A 20792-nucleotide genomic window follows, 5' to 3' on the forward strand; every position below is an offset into this window, starting at 1 on the left:
ATCTCAGACCTTTCTACTAGCCTCTCGGCAATTCATACTTCAGAATTCACAGATCTCCTGCTCTGCCTCCTCAGAGACCTTTTCTGAAACTTCATCTAAAATAGTCTCCCACGCAACTCCCTCTAGCTCTATACCCTGCTCTATTTTTTCTAACATGTCTAACTACCAGAAATTGTGTTGCTTATTTACTTGTCTATTGCTTGTCTTTCCACTAATTTGTAAATTCCACTAGGAAAGGAATTTATTCTGTTTGTTGCTGTATCTCAATAAATATTTGTTAAATTAATTGTCAAAGCCATTTCCCACCATCAAAGCATGATTTGGGAAAGTACATTTTTCTTGGGGAAGCGGTTTCATATAACTGAAGGTAGAGAGCTCACTGGACTCTGAATCCCTTCTTCCCTGGTCTTTTTTCCTTCTACCGTTTTTACTAGAAAGATAGTGTTTTTATTAGTAAACAGTATTAAAATGTAGACTATTTTATGAATTGAATATCAGGTTACCTCTTGGTGTTTAGATACTGTGTGGTGGTCCTGTACCAAGTATCCCCTGGAAGTCAGTAAGCACGCCTTCTGGACCTTGTGGAACCCCCCGCCCCCCCCCCCCGCCCCGCCTTCCTCAGAGATCCCAGGCTTCCTATGTAAACTGAGTAGATGGGAGTGGATGCCCTTAGGGTTTCCTGCACTGAAGCACACTGATTCTGCTTTTCCTCACCTATATGGTCTTTTCTCACCCTCATTCATATCCCTAAAAGTAAGAACACCTGAGTTATGTAATTCATTTGTTTTAGGGTTTTGTTTTGTTTGGGTTTGTCTTCAGGCTGCTGAGCTAACCAGACTACGAGAGCCTTTTGAAGATCTTGGCAGTTTTCCTTCAGTCTTGGAGTAGCAAAGGAGCAGTGTTGCAGCTAACAAATGTTGTTTCGTCATACCCACCGGCACAGGGTGGTTCTTTCTTCAGCTTATTGCATTTGTGAAGCAAGAAAGGAGGTACAACCAATAAGAAAATAAACGTGAATATCTTTTCTATTGGTTCTAATTCCAAATCAAAATAATTTAAGAATATGAGAATAAAGAGGATATTTAATTTGTAACCGTTTCTCTTTAATTTTCCCCTAAAGGGGTGAAAAGACAAGTGCTGCTCCGTTCTCCTTACAACCCCCTTTCCCTGTTTTTTCAGGGTGCTCAAAAAATCTGACCAGGATTGTTTCATTTCTTTATTTTATTTTCTTGATTAAAAACATAATCAGGATTTTATTATTGTGTTTCTTTAAGGCAAGAGTGTATGCCTATATGCATGTGTTAATAATGTATGGCAAACTCAGCAATAGGCAGCTTTGCCTTAACAAAATTCTACTCCCCTCTTAGTCATTCAACTTTGTAACAGCTCCCATTGGCCCATGCATGAAGCCACTGACTCTACCCAGTGTGTCCCAAAGAACAGGTGACCCTCCCCAGGGATTGCAGAGCCAAAACAGAGGAAAGTGACTCTCCCCAAAGAAAATGCTAAATTTGAAATCTCTAAGCTTAAAACTAGCGAAATATCCCCTTGCAGAGCTTTATAACAATGACATGGAAATGGAAACAGGATGTTCAAAGAAAACTTTTTCATATCATTTTATGAAGTTAAATTTACCATCAAAGTATATGCTTCAGTGCTTTGTATTTGCATTACAAAATTTTTCTTGTCTGAGTTCTAAAGAATTCACTTTGTCCTCCTGCTTAAATCACTCACCTGTACTTTCCATTATTGTCATCAACCAGTGTCTTTTGATAGTGGCAGACCAGAAGGCATCCTAATTGCTAGCAGTATCTAACACGAAGAAATGTTTTTTAGGGGTTCTTTATTCAAGGGTGGTAAAAACATTTTCTGCGATTTTTCATGGTTGGGATTTGTGGAAGGGAGGCTGTATACATATAGAATGTTATCACTGGAACTTTATTGCTGCTACACTGATGTTGCATTTTTCAGAAAATGTATGCTAATATGTTTCTACTTGGCTTTTGTTAAGGCCTTGAGTAGAAGGGCTGAATATTGGAGCCATTTGCTGCCTAGAGAGTAGATATTACAGTTTATAAACTGTATCTTATTATGTTTAAAAAAAACTAATAATCTCCCAGAACTTTGTATAAATAACATCCAGATAAAATAACCTTAGGTGACTTACATCTTGGTATTTAGCTTGTAAGATATGTATCTCTATTTCAAGTTTACTAATGAGTAATATTATTGACTAATAATCTTTTACATGGGTATAGCCATATTTATCCACAATTTTATCTCTTCTTTCCTTATCAAAATTGTTTTATTTATTTCTTGTTCTTTTATTTCTACATGTAGTAATAGTTCCTTGTATATCTGAATTTCTAAGGTATAATTTTGTGACATTTATCCATGTTTTCAACATATATGAAGTACATGTATGTTATTTATAAGGCATTATGTGCATGATATAATTATGTGTACCACACAAAAGACACAGAATCCTTCCCAAAGTTGAAACATTAATGGTTTAAAAATCTACGTGCCCTAGATGAAGTACTGACAGAATGAACCACAGAGTTGAAAATGTTGTCCATATGGCAGTATGGCATTAAGACTTTACTTAGTATGGTGTATGCGTCATTACCTCGAAACTGATGGGTTAGGAAGAAATCCAAAGGAGATTTAAAAAAAAAAAAGAAGAAGAAGAAAACAACAGAGAAGAGCCTTAGAAAATCTAACAAAGGATCCAGTAATATGATAAAGAAAAAAATTGAGACAATAGATATTTTTAAACACCAAATTTAAAATTAAATACAAAAATATCGGGGAAATTACATTGTATTGTATGACCTATAGCAGCTTTAATTCATAAAGTTGTTTAATAAGTCAATAGGTAAAAAATAAACTCAGTGGGAAAATTGGTAGAAGCCTTGAAAAGCAGTTCACAGAAAAATGATTACACAAAGCCCCAAACGTATTTGGAAAAAAAAATTAAGCTTCAATAGTCATAACAAAAGTACAGATTAAAAATAATTTATTTTTCCTCCCTACCAGATTGGCAAGGAGAAAGAATACTATGAATCTATGTGGATGAGGCTGTGGGAAAGCAGAATTACATATGCCGTTGGTGGGAGAGTAAACTACACAACTTCTCTGAGGAGGAATTTAAGAATATATCTCTAAAACTATGAAAGTTTGCCTGTACTTTGTCCCAGTTATTTCACTTCTGGGAATACAGCCTTTGAAAATAGCCATATACATTAAACAGATATGTATAACCATGTGTGCATTGCAACATTATTCATGATAGCAAAAAGAAAGACAGAAAACAAAACCCTGGCCACATACATTAAAAAGATATGTATAACCATGTGTGCATTGCAACATTATTCATGATAGCTAAAAGAAAGACAGAAAACAAAACCCTGGAAAAGTGAACTAAAATATCCAACAATCAGATATTAGTCATATAAATTATAGTATGCCCATTGACAGAATACAAACACTGTCATTATAAATCTTCTGTGATAGAGGAATATCTAGCAGGACAAAATGGTCACACTATATTCCTAGATGAAAAAGTTAGACTAAATTTCAGAATATATACTCTGATACCAGTTTTTCTTAAAGTGTGTATACACACAAACATACATATTTCTATGCAAAAATAATATCCATGGATATATAAAGAGAGAGAGAAAGCTAATAAAATACACCAAATATATTAAAAGTGATATCTTTGGTTAGATTCCGAGTAATTTTTTTCTGTTCTCCTCTACTAGTTTTCCATAATTTTTCCATCAAGCAATCACGTTTGTAATTAGAAAAAAAATGTAATTTCTCCACCTACACTCAAAATATCTCTTTTTTCTTCTTTTGTTAGATATTTGACAGTCTTTCTTTGTTGTACATATATATGTTTAACAATAACAGTGACTTCTGTCTTAGCTGGGTGCACTTAGGTTTTGGAATCTGTCTAGAATAGCTCATTTACCTGGGATGCAGTTATCCAGCAACTCCAGCTATCCAGAAAATAGTTAAGAACAGGAAGCAATCCAGGAAAGGGCTCTAAAACCTAAATAATTGCCATAGAACTCCCTGCATTGAAACTGGCATTGAGATAAAGGGGCACCTTAATTTCTTCTTTAAGCATGTCACATAAGTTTGGTTGTCAGGTTCTCACAGATTTGAATCAGCAAATTAGAAAAGGAAGGTGGAGACCAGGGAGAGAAGAAACAAAGACACCTCCCAGAAACAGTCACAGACAAAGCAATAGAGGAAAGAGGCAAAATTCTAAAAGTTATAAAGGCCATTTAGTGTAAGAAGAGATCTACTTTTAAAAAAGTCTCTCAGCCATCAGTGTTTCACATAATGATTACCCTGAGTCTTAGTGGGGGGGGGGGGGTATTTTCAGTCTGTTTAAGAATGTAAGAAAAAGAATGCTATATTTTAGAAAGTTTTTCATTAAAAGTAGTTTCAAGTGTTTAGAAGTTTTTTCTCAAAGGGTTAACCCTCAGTCACTTGGATAATTTCCTTATGTGAAAAACCTAATTCTTTGACTAGGCCAGTCTAAATGTGGCTTTGCTATGTATGTATATATTCTCACAGAGCAAAAGAGTCACCTGCAACATGCTTTGATGGTTAGGCTCATCAATACCAAGTATGCAGTGAGTACGTAAGATATTAGACTTAGAGATACTGAAGATTAAAAAGATCATCTAATAAGGTCATATAGGAACTTGCATTTTAAGCTAATTAGGTTATAATATTATTTAGGAGAGCAAAATATTACCAAACAGATCTGCTTAATTCACTGCTATCAGTTGTCACCAAACTGAGTTCAGTCAGGTCTCTAAAAGGTCAAGCCACTTTCATTTTTACTGGTCTGTTAAAAAAAAAAAGAAAGAAACGCAAAATCAAGTGATAAAATTTGTGACATCCTTTTACTATCCAATGTTATCAGAATGTCTCTGTGAGTGTATATATGACCTCATTTAGAGATAATAAGAAAATCCAAATTTGAGACCTTCCTAAATGTAAAGGCTCAGCCAAATGGCCCTTCTGCCCTTTCCCCTTGCTGCCCTCCTAAGAGCAAAAAGACTCAAAGATCACCTGTAATGGGAATAGGAGGAGGAAGAGAGAGAGAAAACTCTGGGGCACAGGATACCCCAGACTTTTTTGAGTGCCCACGGTCTTATCCCTTAGACTGAGCAATTGAGATCATAAAGTCCCTCAACCCGAGGGACCTGATCAGCTGGCACCTACTTTTGTAGCCTCATTTCCTATGTCTCACCCCTGCCTTCCTCCAAATGCCCACCTCTCCCAATATGGCTCCTCCTTGCTGCATGGCCTTCGAACATACTTTCTCTTCCATCAGAGCACTCTATGAATATTATTACTTATTACTCACTTATTACTTCCAACTCCTTCTTGGTTAGACCTCATTGCCCCTTAGCAAACCCCCTATTTATCTACCAAATCTTGATTAGTTACCCCTCCTGTTTCCCTATCACAACATTTACTACACTAAATAATGATTATTTGATTATCTCCACCAGTAGATTTTTATGCCAGTCTCTAGGAAATAAATTATTAGCTTCAGTTAAGAATGAAGAAAAATTCCAGCAATGAATCCATAGACTACCATGGATGTCTGCTAGTTGATTCTCAAGAGAGTAAATAGACAGAAAATCAAACCCCCTTTCAGATCCCAGAAACCAATGTGTCTTTAAAATGATTTATTCTTTTTAATCTCTGTCATCAGTATTCTCCATATGTATTTTCCTGGTTTATAAATTTACTAAGAAGTTACGGAAAATGAAGTTTTATGTGACTTCTGCTGTATTATTGCTATTGGAACAATCTGTAACTTATTTTAAAGATTTGACTTTGAAAGAGAACTCATCACATATTTCTCATCCTTAACTCCATGTTATGCTAACACAATATACTGTGACTGAATTATAACTAAATGAATTTAAGGTAATGAAAATGGTATTTCTTTAAATTGTTATTGCTTTGGAAGTGATGGGCTCTAAAACAATGTATTATAGATGAGTATTTTGAAGACTTTTGTGTCTTCAACAAGTTCTTTTTCCCTCTGAAAAATAGTTTAAAATGGCCTCACTGAACAGAAAATTGTTATAATTCACTGAAAGATGTTTTCCTGCTCTGCTTTATTTTTTTGGTGGAGTTTTCAGATTTAAAAAAAATTTTATTTCTGTATTTGTTTTCTCTGTCTTTGAGTGTTAGAAATAATGTTTTTTCATACTCACTTTGAGACACAAACTGGTGTCATAACATTAAATTCAGTTAAATTGAATTGATGACAACTACTAAATTCAAATTAGAAATTAGGTTTTCTGCTTTTACCTACAATATACAAATGCAAATATTACTAAATGTACTAATTAGTTAAAAAAAAAAGGAAGAAAGAAAAAAAAAAACTGTAAACACCCACTTATCCAGATTAAAAGATCAGTAAAATATGCAGTTAGAAAACATGCCAGGGTGTCTGATTTCTGTTTTGCTTTTGCTAATACAATGTGTTTTCTTTCATTGATACGTTGTGGCGTTTGCTCTAGTAAGAATTACTGGAGAACTTGACTCCAGAAGAAATTATTCCTGCAAAGGAACTTTTAGAAATGGATTGCTGTTATTACATTGATGATCACAGTCATCTGTGAGGTAAACCACAGATTATGGTCAAAACGTAATCTGACAGCAGCACAGCACATGCTCAAAACATGTTTCATCTTTCCTATATTTGAGAGACAGTTCAGTGGACACATTTATAGCCATTCAAAATGGTTTCCAAGTCTTGTCCCACTTTTAACTTGGAAAATCAGAAAGCAAATCATCACATTATTTTTAGCTCTTTAAAGATATGCCTTCACAGGTTTACGATTTACTCTGGTACCTCCTGCTCTTAGGGAGGATCAGGGCAATAATTGTCAATCTGTACAGCATTTCTGAGGCTTTGTGCAACCATAGTTGAAGACTGAAGATCTACTAGGAGATAAATGATATTTCTCCATGAGTTTAGTTCCAGGAAAAAATTTGCATGTCATCTCACATGAGGAAACAAGGCTGTGTAATACCACATATTTCTCTTTCAGCCTTAGCTGCCAAAAATGTGGAATCAAAATCAGTGCCTGAATGTAATAAATCTGCTATTTCATCAGCTCCTTCTGTTTCCATGTAAGATGGTCTATGGTCCTTTTTATCCTAAATCTCTATTTTTTTGTTTTTCTTTTTTTAACTTTTTATTGTAGTGCTTTAATCTGATGGACAGGATTATCAATATAGTTACCTAGTTCATGTTCTGCACTAGGGCTCATGGAACTAAATGCATCCTGCACTGTACTCGTTCATCCAGAGGAGGCACATTTTTTTAATTTTCGCAAAGGCACTGTAAGGCTAGAGTGCTGACAGTACCACAAGCCCAATATACAAGTGGGCAGGGTATAAATCATTAATAAATATAAATGTCAAGTTTAGGACTCATGCAGCCCTCTGAAAAAGAATTGAATTAGGATTGCTGTCAGGAAAAAGTCAGCTTATGTCTCTGATTTATATCTGTGTGTATATATAAAATACATCAAATATAATTCACATACATTTGAATTCCCAGCATTTGTAGAATAATTTCACTGTGAAATTATTTGCATATGTATGCTTACATTATACTTACGACTACATTTTCTATTTAATTATAATGGCCAGAAAAGCCTTTCAGTGGACTTTTAGCACTGTGTCAAGAAAGGATGTATGCAACCTATAGATTTCGGTACTACCTGCATTAGAATTATTACCACCATTTTAATGCAAATCTGCATTATAAAATAAACCATTAGGAATGTGCAGTTTTGGAGGTTTCATTTTTTTAGTATGAAGTTTTAAAGACCACGTATGTTCTCTTTAAAAAAACAGATTAACTATGGTTTAATAAAATGTAGATTAAAAATGTAGAGTAACAAAAATGCAGGCAGAAGATACCATAGCTTTATATGTATATATGGCTAAACTTATATAAACCTGGCAGTTGTCAGGGATAACTGTAACAAATATGAACCCTAACTCCAGAAGATATGAATACTGAAGGAACTGGAAAAAACTTCAGAGATTGTGCCATGTTTATCTCCCTGCTGGAGGGAATTACTAGCTCTGGGAACATTAAATGCAAGCTGATCTTTACAGTGTAGAAGGTGAAAGACTTGATGAATTGATTTCTGTGTTCCAGTCTATTGGGGGAGATAGAATAAATAATTCAGAAACAGAAGGGGGCCAGAAACCTTTTTATAGGAAAACTTACATTTCTGTAACAAAAAAATGGAAGAACAGTTGGAGGGAAGAGGGCAGGAAGAAGAAACTCTCATCTAATAGCCTTTAACTATTAGTATTTAGATAAAAATGAAAGGAAAGAGGAATATAGTTATATTGTTGTTAGAACACTAAGCTGGATGGAAGAAATTTAATTAGTGTGTTTCTGATACAGGTCAACAGTCACCAACTTGGCCCAGAATTAAAATGGGCTGGGGGTGGTAGTGATGATAAGGACTCCATCTATTTGTGTATCTCCTATTGTGAAAATAATTCTTTTGAAAATGCGAAACTGCTTAATATTGATGAACCTGATGTGACTCTTAGGAGAAAGCTATATAATCTTGTGTGCATTAGTCAAGGACTGCCAGGTTGGACATAGTTTAGATATGTACCTTAAACTTTAGGAAGTCACTTTCAAAATGTTCAGAAAAAGGAAAGTACCATTTGGCATTTATATTTCTCTCCCTATTGCTGCTATAATAAATCTTGCTAACTTACTGGCTTAAAACAACACAAATTTATTTATCTTATAGTTCTGGAGGTCAGAAGTCCAAAATGGATCTTGCAGGACTAAAATCCAGGTGTCAGTGAGGCTGTATGCCATCTGGAGGTTTCAGGGGAGAATCTCTTTTTTTTTTTTTTTTTTTTTTTATTAAATTCAGTTTTATTGAAATACATTCACACACCATACAATCATCCATGGTATACAATCCACTGTCCACAGTATGATAACATAGTTATGCGTTCATCACCACAATCTATCTCTGAACATTTTCCTTACATCAGAAAGAACCAGAACAAGAATAAAAAATAAAAGTTAAAAAATGAACACCCAAATCATCCCCCCATCCCACCCCATTTGTCCTTTAGTTTTTATCCCCATTTTTCTACTCATTCATACACTAGATAAAGGGGGTGTGATCCACAAGGTCTTCACAATCACACTGTCACCCCTTGTAATCTACATTATTATATAATTGTCTTCAGAATTCCAGACTGCTGGGTTGGAGTTTGGTAGTTTCAGGTATTTACTTCTAGCTATTCCAATACATTAAAACCTAAGAGGTGTTATCTATATAGCGCATAAGAATGTCCACCAGAGTGACCTCTCGACTCCATTTGAAATCTCTCAGCCACTGAAACTATTTCGTCTCATTTTGCATCCCCCTTTTGGTCAAGAAGATACTCTCAGTCCCACGATGCCGGGTCCACGTTCATCCCCGGGAGTCATATTCTGCATTGCCAGGGAGATTTACACCTCTGGGAGTCGGGTCCCACGTAGGGGGGAGGGCAGCGAGTTCACCTGTCGAGATGGCTCAGTTAGAGAGAGGGCCACATCTGAGCAACAAAGAGGTACTCGGGGAGACTCTTAGGCACCATTACATGCAAGTTTAGACTGGGAGAATCTCTTTTCTTGCATTTTCTAGTTTCTAGAGGCCACCTACATTCCTTACCTTATGGGCCTTTCTTTCAACTTGAAAGCACATCACTGCAATCTGTGCTTCTGTCATCAACATCTCCTTTTTCTGACTCTGACTCTCCTGCCTCCTCTTAAAAGGACCCTTTCATGATTATGTTGGCCTTTCCAGATACTCTCCCTATATCAAAATCCTTAACTTAATCACACCTGCAAAGTCCCTATTGCCATGTAAAGTAACATATTCATAGATTCCAGGGATTAAGATGTGGACTTGTTTTTTTAGGGAATGGGGAGCATTCGGCCTACCACAGCATCTTAAAACCCTAAAAGGGAAAATAACTCAATTGGAATGCAAGCCCTTCAGAACTGAAATGTTGAAACAATGGTGAAAGAACTTGTATTAGCTAGGAAAGTTTAAGCTCTGCTGGAATCTGTAAATACTACATCTCAGTGGCTTAACATATAAAACAGTACTTCTTGCTGACAGAAAATTTACTGTAGATTCTGTAATTCTGCAGAGCAGCTCTCTTCCAAGCAGCAACTCAGAGATCCGGGGTGGTTTCACCTGCTGACTTGACTGCTTCAACATATGCTCTATAATTGCCACGGCAATGGGAGAGCTGAATGGTGGTGCATTGACTGCCTTAGCCCAAAAGCAAAATGTGTCACACACTCACATTCCATTGGCTGGAAGTAGTCATATGGTCCCACTCAACTGTAAGGAGTCTAAGCAGTACAGTCTTCCATGTGCCCGGGAATGAAAGAACCAGATATTGATGAGTATTAATAATGTCTGCCACAGAGTGAAAATGTTTGATAATCTTAAGAAACTGGTATGTTACTGCCTAGGAAATTCTCCAATGAGAAACTCTCTGAAAATAGCATCAGCAGAGTAAAAATTAAGATGGGCTGAGGCTATTGAAAAATATAAAGAACTGTCAAAACAAAAAGGGAAATGGACATATTTTTTTTTAATGTTCAGGCTAGGGAGAATAGAGCCAGTACTTTGAAAAGATATGATCATTTTAGCAAGTGACAGGGTGAGTAAGGAGAGAACAGAGAAGGAGAAAAAAGACATTAGTAAGTAAGAGGGTCTTGTAGTTCAGGAGTGATGAGGAAAGTGTAACTCTTGAATTGAGTTTCCTGGCTAAGGTGAATTGTAGCTCAGAGTACAAAGAAAACATACTAGTGAGATCACTAAACTGCTGACGGTGATCTAAAAACTCATGGAGAAGAGGAGCTAAAATACCAGAGTCTGCAATTATTGCCTTGATTTTGCATGAACAGAAATATGGATTCTGAAATCTTTATGCATGTGAGCTTGATAATACTCCCTTATGAAGTTACAAAAGGGGATTATCAAATAGATTGTGAGTCCATAGAAGGAAAAACGATATTCAACAGGGGCCAGCATGAACTCATCAAAAACAATTCTTTCAGTTCATTTTTTGAGTCCCTGTATGTTGATGGATCAAGGAAACACTGTGGCTATGTCTGTCTGGATTTTACGAAGGCATTTGTCAAAATTTCTCCTGGTATTCCCATGGACCAGAATGATAATACAGCTAAGTGAATTCATAATGAATGGGGATAGGAAAAGGGTTTTTTGGTTTTGTTTTTTAAAGTAAGAAAGGAAAAATAAACTAGAACTAAATCATGAAAAGCCTTAAAAGTTGTTTTAAGGGATTTGGACTTTTTCTGTAGAATAATTGAGATTTAAGTCAGGTTTTGAAGGGATTAGGTTTGAATTATAGAAATGGCACCCTTCCTACAGGGTAGAGAACAGACTGAAGGAAGCCAATTGCAGAGGTCATGGGCTGAACTAAGGGAGTTGCAGTGTACATAGACAGTCATAGATGGATTTGAAAGATATTAAGTGGTAAGGGTTTTGTCATTGATAGAATGTGACAATAGAAATAGAGTAAAATGTCAAAGATTAAAGTCTACGAGTATGATTTAAACAACTGAGTGATGGTGGTACCATCCTTTGATAAGGGAACACAGGAGAAGGAGAAGGTTTGGGTGGGAAAGTGAGTCCAGTTTGGGTCATGGTAAATTCTAAGCATGTGTAGGATAGTAAATTAGAGATATCCAGAGACATTTAGGTAAGCTCTGGAGCACAGGAGGAATCTAAGGTAGAGATACAGATTTATAAGTCATCAGAACATAAGTGGTGATTAGAGCTATAGAAGTTCATGACATAATCCAGAGAGAAGTGATAGACTGAGCAGAGAAAAGCACCTAGGACCAAACCTTGGAGAAATATCAATATTTAAGGAATCCATTAAGAAGATATAGCCAAAGGTGGTCTTGTGTCTTGGAAACTCACTGAAGAATTTCAAAGAGGCAATGGTCAATAGAGTCAAACAGTACTAGGAGGTCAAGAAAAATAAGGCCCAGAGTGTTCAAGGAGTATAGCCACAAGGAGGCAAAAGTAGTTTCAATAAAATGATAGGGCAAATATGGATTATCACCAGCCAAAGAAGGAGGTAAAGTAGTAGAGACAGAAACAGGTGTTACCTGGAGTGCAGTGTGGGGTACCAAGAGTAAGGTGTTTATGTTCAGATGCTAATGGAAAGAGTCAATAGACAAGAGGAGGTAGGAAACACTTGATAACTAAGTAAACTATACTAAACTGAGCCTGAACCACTTATTTCTCGTAGGCCACTTAGCCTAAAAATATAGTATTTTTTGAAAACTGATAAGCGATAGGGATTTGATACTAGTGACATTGTGATGACGCTTGGTATGGCCTCTTACAATCTTCACAAACCAATCAAACCTGTGAACTTACCATTTTTCAGTGAACTGAAAATATATACACAATTAGATTGAATCAAGTCTTTATTATCATCTGAGAGACACTGTTGTGTTTTAAAATCTGCTGGCAGTTTACTGTTACACAGATTTTCTTAGTGACTATTTCTATGAAAACACTTTAAAGTGCATTTTACTGCTTTGATCAGCAGTGAGGGAAAGCTGTAAAATTTCCACTGTTCTAAACTCTGTTCCCTTTGCTTTTGTGCCTGGACTGTAATTTTTGCAAACCATTTATCTTTTAGTTGGAATTTTCTGCTGGAGTGTACATTGCTAGTGGTTTTATTTGATCACTGGCAATGAGTTCTGATACTCCTTTTCTGATATTGAGCATTTCAAGTAGTTCCCTAATGAGTCTGCCTCTGCACTCCAGTGCCGTTAACTTTGATGGATTTCCTATTGCAAGAATAAGTTTCCAAAAATAATTGACTTATTTTCCTTGGTGACTCCATTTTTACAGAATTTCATTATTTCTAAAATTGTGGATTTTAGTTTGCCTTCCCAGAACTTCTCTAATGTAAATTTAGTTTCCCAAGAAAAGTGGCATTTAAGTGGGAACTTTGGTGCACTTATTCAGTAAACACTTATTGAGTTCTGTGTGACATGTATCTAGGCATTGTGGTTCCAAAATCTAGTAAGAGGGTCTGCACAGAGCTAACATTTGAGACAGAATCAAACAAGTAAATCAATAATTGCTATTCAATGAGATATATTCTGACTTGTGCTATGGTAACATAATCAGGAAATCCTAACTAGGTTTTGAAGAATGAGTAGAAATTCACTAGATGAAGAAGGAAGAGAACATTTGAGTTAAAAGAAAAAAAAAATATTTTTTAAAATAGTCTGTATTTTATATAAAGAAGCTGGGGAGTCTGTGAAGCAAATGAATTGGAAAAAAATGATGGTAAAAAGAATGCTTCACTTAAAAACACCAATCTCTTCCCAGAATCATGGCCTCTATTCTCTCCTTCAATCCACCATCAACTTTTACTTCAGTAATCTTCTAAATCTCAGCTCTAATCAGCTCCAATACCCCTCTTAAGAAACCTTCAGGTTCCTAGCACTGCCTTCCGATGACAACCAAAGTCTAGAACTGGCATTCAAGACTCTCCAGAATCTGGCTTGAGTCTTGTCTTACTGATCCTCCTCAAAAACCAACCCAAGCCCACCTAGCACTTTCCCGTCTTGAGCCATTGCTCAGAGGATTATACCCTCTGCTTAAATGTTCTTCCTTCCTTCTGCCTCCCTTCCCTACCAAATCTTACCCAATTAAAATCCTACTCATCATTAAAAGCTAAAATATTTAGAATAAATATTGGTGTATTCATGCAATGGAGTACTCTTTAAATCATTAAAATTAATTTTGTGGGATAAATAATGAAAAGATGGTAATATATTGCTAGGTGATAGTACAGTATGGTTAGTTTGATCACATTTTTAAAAAATATGTGTATGAATATTCAGGGTAAACAACTTTAGGCATACTCAGATGGTATTAACAGTTATGATCTCTGGCTAATTGGACAATGACTGCTTTTTTTTTCTCCTTTTGTGGTCTATTCTGCATTTTTATTTTCCTAACAGTAGATCTGTGGTTCTTTTGCAGTAGGAAAATAAATAATAGATATTATTTTCAGCTTTTTAAGTAAGTTTTTAAAACCCCACTCTTCCTTCCAGGGACTCAGCTCATTGTTATTTCTTTCATGCATTTTTCTACCACCCACTAATTCCAGAATAATCTTTACCTTCTCTCTGCTCCCGTCATATATTCTTGTGCTTCTCTTATAATACCTTATCACATTCTATGTTGTATTTGAGTTGTGGTTCAAAGATTATCCCTACAACACCCACAGTAACCAAGTGGTGCTGTGACCTGAGAGCTCTCTATTTGTTGAATGAATGAATGAATTCTTATGCAAATTCAAAGTATAGGATAGTTCTTTCCTTTAAAGACTTTAAAATCTTATTAAGGAGACAATATATGTAGACAGGAAAAATATAAAATAAAAATTACAATTATGATAAATGCACAACTATGTGATGATACTGTGAACCATTGATTGTATACTTTGGATGGATTGTATGGTGTGTGATATATGTCAATAAAATTGCATTAAAGGAAGAAAAAAATAACAAATTTCAATTATCCCTAACAAAGGAAAGACTGGATTATCTTTACATTCTCCCTATAAAAATGATACTATAAAATCATCATATGAGACAAAGAGTGTATGAAACAAACAAATGTAGGAGAACAATATTATAGAGGTATATCAAATCAGTTGATTAATAAAAACATCGTTCTACAAAAAAAGTTAACTTATAACCAATAGGACAATAGTTGTCAAGAAGTATATAAATGTGAGGTGTGTAGTACAGTCAGTGCTAGAGGGATCCTATAAACAGTGTCAGTAGAATACAGTTGCCAAAATAAGATTCAGGGATTATGGCTGAGATAGGTGCCAAAAGGAAGAACTTTTACTTGGAAACATATTTCTGTGACATCTGAAGGTCAAAATTATGAATGCAGAGTCACGGAGTAGAATCTGTGAATAGTCCTAGCCCACCCTCCCCAAGCCTCTCACACTGGCTCTGCTTAAAAATAGAATTTGGTGGCTGTAATCTACCAAGCAGATCATCTGCACTGATAACAGTCCATTGACTAATTTTAATTTGCCTGCCTTTTGAAATTCTTGTTGAAAGCAAGTATTTTCCTAATGAGAGTTTTTAAAGTAACAAAGAAAAGGACTGCATTTTTATTTTTTTGTCCCAGCTTGAACCTTGTGAGAGCATCTGCTGGAAGGAAAGAAAATGAGCCCAAGACATCTGTCTCAAATAAATATTTTGTAATAAATTGGAATGCCATTGGTGCTTACTACTTTTAGATATAATACTCTAGAAATAAGGCATTCCATATAAATTTCTCCCCCTACAATTAAGAATTAGCCTGGTAGAGCTACACAGTTCTCTCTTAAGGATTCATTCAGATTCCAGACTTGGTGTACTGATTGTATTGTCTTCAGACCACATGGGAAGAAATAGTGATGAATCAAATGACAGTGATGAGAAGAGATTAGGCATCCTGTCCAACAGGAAGCCCTGCTGCCTGCTAAATGCAGAACTGGTTTAGTTAGTGTTCTCTCATCTCCTTTCCGTATGGGTATCTTAATGAATTTCCTTGAAGAAATATTATGTACATAATTGCAATTGCTTTTGTAAATGTTACATCCAAAGAAAAATCTTATTTTGGAAGTTTCCAATCATGATTTGCTGTGCAAACTGCTAGCCCATCATGTGAAATCTCTTCCCCACTTTAGATATTCATGGCTAGAGCTGCTAGATTTTTATTTTCTGTACTAAATTAATTAATCAAAATCTTGGTTCAACCCACCTTCTTCTCGACATCATGTTTTTTTTTTTCATTCCTATTACATTTAATTGTATTTTCCCTAATTTTGAAATACTGAAGTAGATACAATTTGGCAGCCCTTGACCAGTATCCCGGCTACTTTTCTGGGTCTCTTTTTCTGAGCATAATGTCAACTGTCTGGGTCGCAGAGGAGGGAAGAGACAAACCCTTGGGATCAGACCAATTGTGTGACTCTATTAAAGCACACTGAGAATTTATCTATCTAAATTCTGAATGTGAGCCAAAAATAGACCTCTAGTACCTGAACTTTCTCTTGTGAATCTGACTAGACTGATAAATGAGGCACATGGGAGTTTGGGAGGAAACCACACACTGATGTATTATTTTATTCTTTTCCATCTGACCATAATGATTTTCAAATTCTGACTCTTCAAGGTGCTTTAGGGGATTTGTCATACATCAACATCAGACACAAAGGTCAAGAGCAAAGTAAATGTGTAAGACTAAAAACAGGAAAAAATAGGACCAGTTGTTCAATGCACAGTTGTGACAGAGTGCCATTAATGTATTCCACAGCTGCTTTTCTTATAAAAGGTTCATTATTTGTTCACTTATCCTTTTCTAATTGTTTCTATGGGATACATTTGTAATTAATGTTTTTCAATTTTTAAAATATTGAGGCCATGAAAATCTTGAAATCACTTATTAAATGCTTTTCATGGTCTAAAAAGGTATGTACTTTTTCAGGACTGCCTTGCTCTCAAGGTATTTTGTACTGTTAGTATCTTTAAAAATATGAAATAATAGTGAATAGATAAATGATGAGTTACTTAACATTTAATAGCTTAACTCAGTCTCTATTTCGGTAATAAGAGTTCTAGTTCTTAGTTTCTTTAGTTAGAATTTGTCTTTATGACCCCTTAAAGGAAAATAAGGGCAGTTATATCATTATTTTATTTAGATGATAGTAAAAACAATGCCATTTTTCATGGTATCGAATCCTGAAAATAAAGTAATGCAAAGATAGTTTATTGAATTTTAATTTGACTGCTTTACATAAAATGCCAAATTAGAACATGTAAGTTACCTGTTTAGCTTTAGAAAAGGCCAGTTTAGAGCCGCCCACTCCCACCAAACATTTCTCCTTCTTTCTCACAAATACTGGTCATGAGGGGTATTAACCTTGTGGAAAAGAACAAAAATATCACCAAGGAAATTTAAAAAGCAGAAAATTTATTCTTGGAAATGTCTTCATATATGAAGGAAAGGCAATATTTTAACATATTTATTTTCTTGATTTAAATTTAAAAATAAATCACTTGACTGCATGGTCCCTAAATTATTTTGCAATCCCATATAAAGAAATCCCATAGAAACATGCTATCCTAGGTTCTTTATTAATAATATCACCTTTAACTTTGTATTTATTACATCTATTTCCAAGAATATTAATTTACCTTGCATATTTGTAATGGGCTTTATTGTGGTATAATTTAAATACAATAAAATGTACCGATTTTAAGGATTCTGTTCTGAGTTTTACCAAATGTATACAGTCATGTAACCAGTACTACATTCCCAACACCCCAAAAAGTTTTCATTTTGCTGCTTTGCAATCAGCCCCCTTCTGCTCTCTCTTCCCCAAGGGAACCACTAATCTGCTTTCTGCCACTATAGTTCAGCCTTTTCTAAAATTTCATTTAATTAAAACCATACCATATGTAGTCTTTTGTTCTAGCTTTTTTTCACTTAACAGTGCTTACTGATCCATCCATGTTGTTGCATATAGTAATAATTTGTGCCTTTTTATTTCCGATTCGTATTCTCTCATATGGATATACTTATCATTTATTTTTCCATTTACCATTTGATGGGCATTTGGATTATTTCCAGTTTAGGGCCATTATGAAAAAAGCTGCTATGAATAGTCATGTTTAGTCTTTGTGTGAAGGTATATTTTTATTTTTATTGGGTAAATATCTAGTAGTGGAATGGCTGAGTTGCATGGGAATGTATATATTTAACTTCATAAGAAACTGCCAAACTATTTTCCAAACTGGCTGTTCCATTTTGCATGCCCATCAACAGTGTATAAGAGTCTCCCCCATCCTTTGTCAGCACTAGTTATTGTTAGTCTCCTGATTTTTAGTTATTCTAGTGGATGTGTAGTGGTACATCATTGTGACTTTACTATTTCCCTAATGATTGATAATTTCGGGCATCCTTTCATGTGCTTATTTGCCAATCATATATCTTCTTTTGTGAAGTGTGTTCAAATCTTTGGCCTTTTAAAAAAAATATATCTTGTTAAATTGCAAGCATCTATTATATTTTTTGGATATAAGTCATTGATCAGATAGATAATCTGCAAATATTTTCTCTCAGTCTATGGCGTATCTTTTCATTTCTTAACTATATCTTTTGAGGAAGAGATATTTCTAATTTTGATGATGTCTAATTTATCAATTTTTCTTTTATGGATTGTAATTTTGGCAGCATACTCAAGGACTACTTTGTAATCAAGATCGTAAAGATTTTCTCCTGTTTTGTTTTCTGAAAGTTTTATAGTTTTAGTTCTTGTCTTCAGATCTGAGACCCATACAGTGCCTGCCTCTCATCCTTACTGATTAGGAACCTTTCTGACTCTTCCCACCATCTGGTTCTTTGCTTACTTACCTGCCTGGTTTCTGGCTTTGCATGCCTTCTGAGCAGAACATATTCCTTTGCCTTTTCTGGAGATTTCCTATTCTAGTCCTATCCCATCTCCTTCTGAAGGTCAAAATGGATTGGAAATCTCTTTTTAATAATCTGTCTTTTCCGTTTTCCTCTTATTTTTAATAGCATTTCCAAGAATTTTTCCTATATATCACATGCACACCTTTTCCATGTCATCCTCTAGAAAAATTATATTTAGTGCATACAGTTCAGTTTTTAAGTAAAATATTGAACATTTATTTTAAAATATTACTGCTGCTTAGTGTATTCTTTGATAATCTGATATATATATATTTATATATGATTCAGAATGTAGAGAGAGCCTTCATAGAATATTGTGGGTGCCTGATACAGTTATATATAATAACATCATTGTTTTGCATGTGGCGATTTGCTGAGCTTTACATGTCTATTCTATAGCTACTATAATGGATTACAGAAACAGTCAGAAAATAAAACTATTACCCTACCTACATAATAATGTTTGTTTTATCTATTGTTGTATTAATAGATCCAGTCACCAAAATATCTAAACTGCATAAAACCTAAACTAGTTAACTTTTTTAAATAATTGGTTCTGAGATTACTGCTGGAAAAGTCCTAGTAGAAGACTTGCATATTCTTTCTCAAAGGCCCATTTCCTCCCAATAAGGTGTTCCCAGAGGCCCTGATCAGCCTTGTTTCTAATAAGCCAAGCATTGAGGCAGGCACAAATTTTACCCAAAGTGACATCATTGCCTTTTTAATAATCAGATCACACACTGGGATAGTGTGATTCCAAAATTACTTATAGTTTCCACATGGATCAAATCTGAATGACCTGCTCTCACATTAGTGATAGCATTGTTAAAATACTCAAATGTGGCCTCCATTTTCCTTTATTAGTGTTAGTTAAATTGCTGTTTTTATACTTGCTGCTGATGCTACCTCCTTCCATCTCTGCTGATACTGCTGACATTCCATCTTTGACATGTTTTATACATTGCCCTCTTCTGAATCAGTTATATATCTCTGTGAAATTGTGCTTTTATTCCTGCCAGGTTCCCTGTTGTTCTCACTGATATTTGCTGCATTTACCATTTAATGTCATTAACAGATATATCTTGTTGAATTCTACTTTTTAGAACTATAAAATACTTCTTTTTATTCTAATTTATGGTTTTTCTTCAGTTTACGCGTTCTGATAGCAGTATTGCCACACCTGCTTTTTGTTTAGCATGTTTCTTCCACATTTTTACATCCTAATCCTAGTCTCTCCTAACATGAACAGGATGACAACTTTAGCATGTTTTCACTTTACCCTACTCCCCCAAACTCCTCCCTTCTACTTAGATGTTGAAGTCATCTAGGATTTTGCCTCCATTTTTTTTAAAAAAGAATGTATCAACAATTATTTAAATATAATTGTGTGACTCATTTCTTTTTTCATGTTCTTTATTGCTCCCCACTTCTTCCCCTTTTATGGATTCCCTTTTTACATTATATGGAATATGTCCTTGAATATTTCTTTCAGATGTGTAATATTTAGTGATGCCTCATTTAACTAGCTCCTGCCAGAGGAATGTAAGCTCCATAAGGACTCATTCTTGTCTGTTTTGTTCATTGTTCTACCTAGAACAGGGCCTGGCAAATAGTAAGTGCTAAATATGTATTTATTAAAAGACCCAAATCAATTTATTTTATCTCTTGTCCTTCTCCTGACCAAGTTTAAATCTTATTTTGTGGAAATCAATCCAAATTATCACATTTTCCTGCTTTCTGAAGCCAAGTGTACCCCACAATAGTCAACCTTTAATTGATGACTCAGGGTTCTCATTCTTCATATCACTTAATGTTATTTGTTGTAATCTGATATCAGAATTCCCTCAAATTGACTAGCTTCAATATGCCAGGCATTTAAAGATTATTTTTCTTCTTTTTATATCAGGCTAGAATTGTAGTCAACAGCTTGGGGCTGGGTAGAGCCCTGTGGGAATTCATTACCTGCGGGCAGAGGTAGCCTATGAAGCATTGTCTTAGAGATACCAGTCAGATAACCTGGCATTCAATTATGTTGGAGGGAAGAAAAGCTTGAAAGATAGGGAAAATTCACATTTATAGCCCATAAAAGGACAGATGAGAAAACAAGTTCAAAGCTGAGGGTGAGAAGCCAAGCCAGGA

At 35.1% G+C, this 20792-nt stretch overlaps 1 protein-coding gene across 7 annotated transcripts in view; it reads left to right on the top strand.

Annotated features, from left to right (window-relative positions):
* FER (FER tyrosine kinase) overlaps nucleotides 1-20792 on the top strand; it is a 615744-nt gene that overhangs the window by 557071 nt on the left and 37881 nt on the right. Inside the window, exon 18 of one of the 7 annotated variants that reach the window (XM_037800962.1) lies at nucleotides 820-918. The exons of the other annotated variants lie outside the window; for them this stretch is intronic. Coding sequence (XP_037656890.1) covers nucleotides 820-832 — 13 coding nt within the window. The 3' untranslated portion in view covers nucleotides 833-918. Of the gene's footprint in view, nucleotides 1-819; nucleotides 919-20792 lie in introns of those variants that run through there. 7 annotated transcript variants of the gene reach the window in all.

The sequence above is a fragment of the Choloepus didactylus genome, chromosome 13 (genome assembly GCF_015220235.1).
Source record: "Choloepus didactylus isolate mChoDid1 chromosome 13, mChoDid1.pri, whole genome shotgun sequence".
NCBI classification, from domain to species: domain Eukaryota; kingdom Metazoa; phylum Chordata; class Mammalia; order Pilosa; family Megalonychidae; genus Choloepus; species Choloepus didactylus.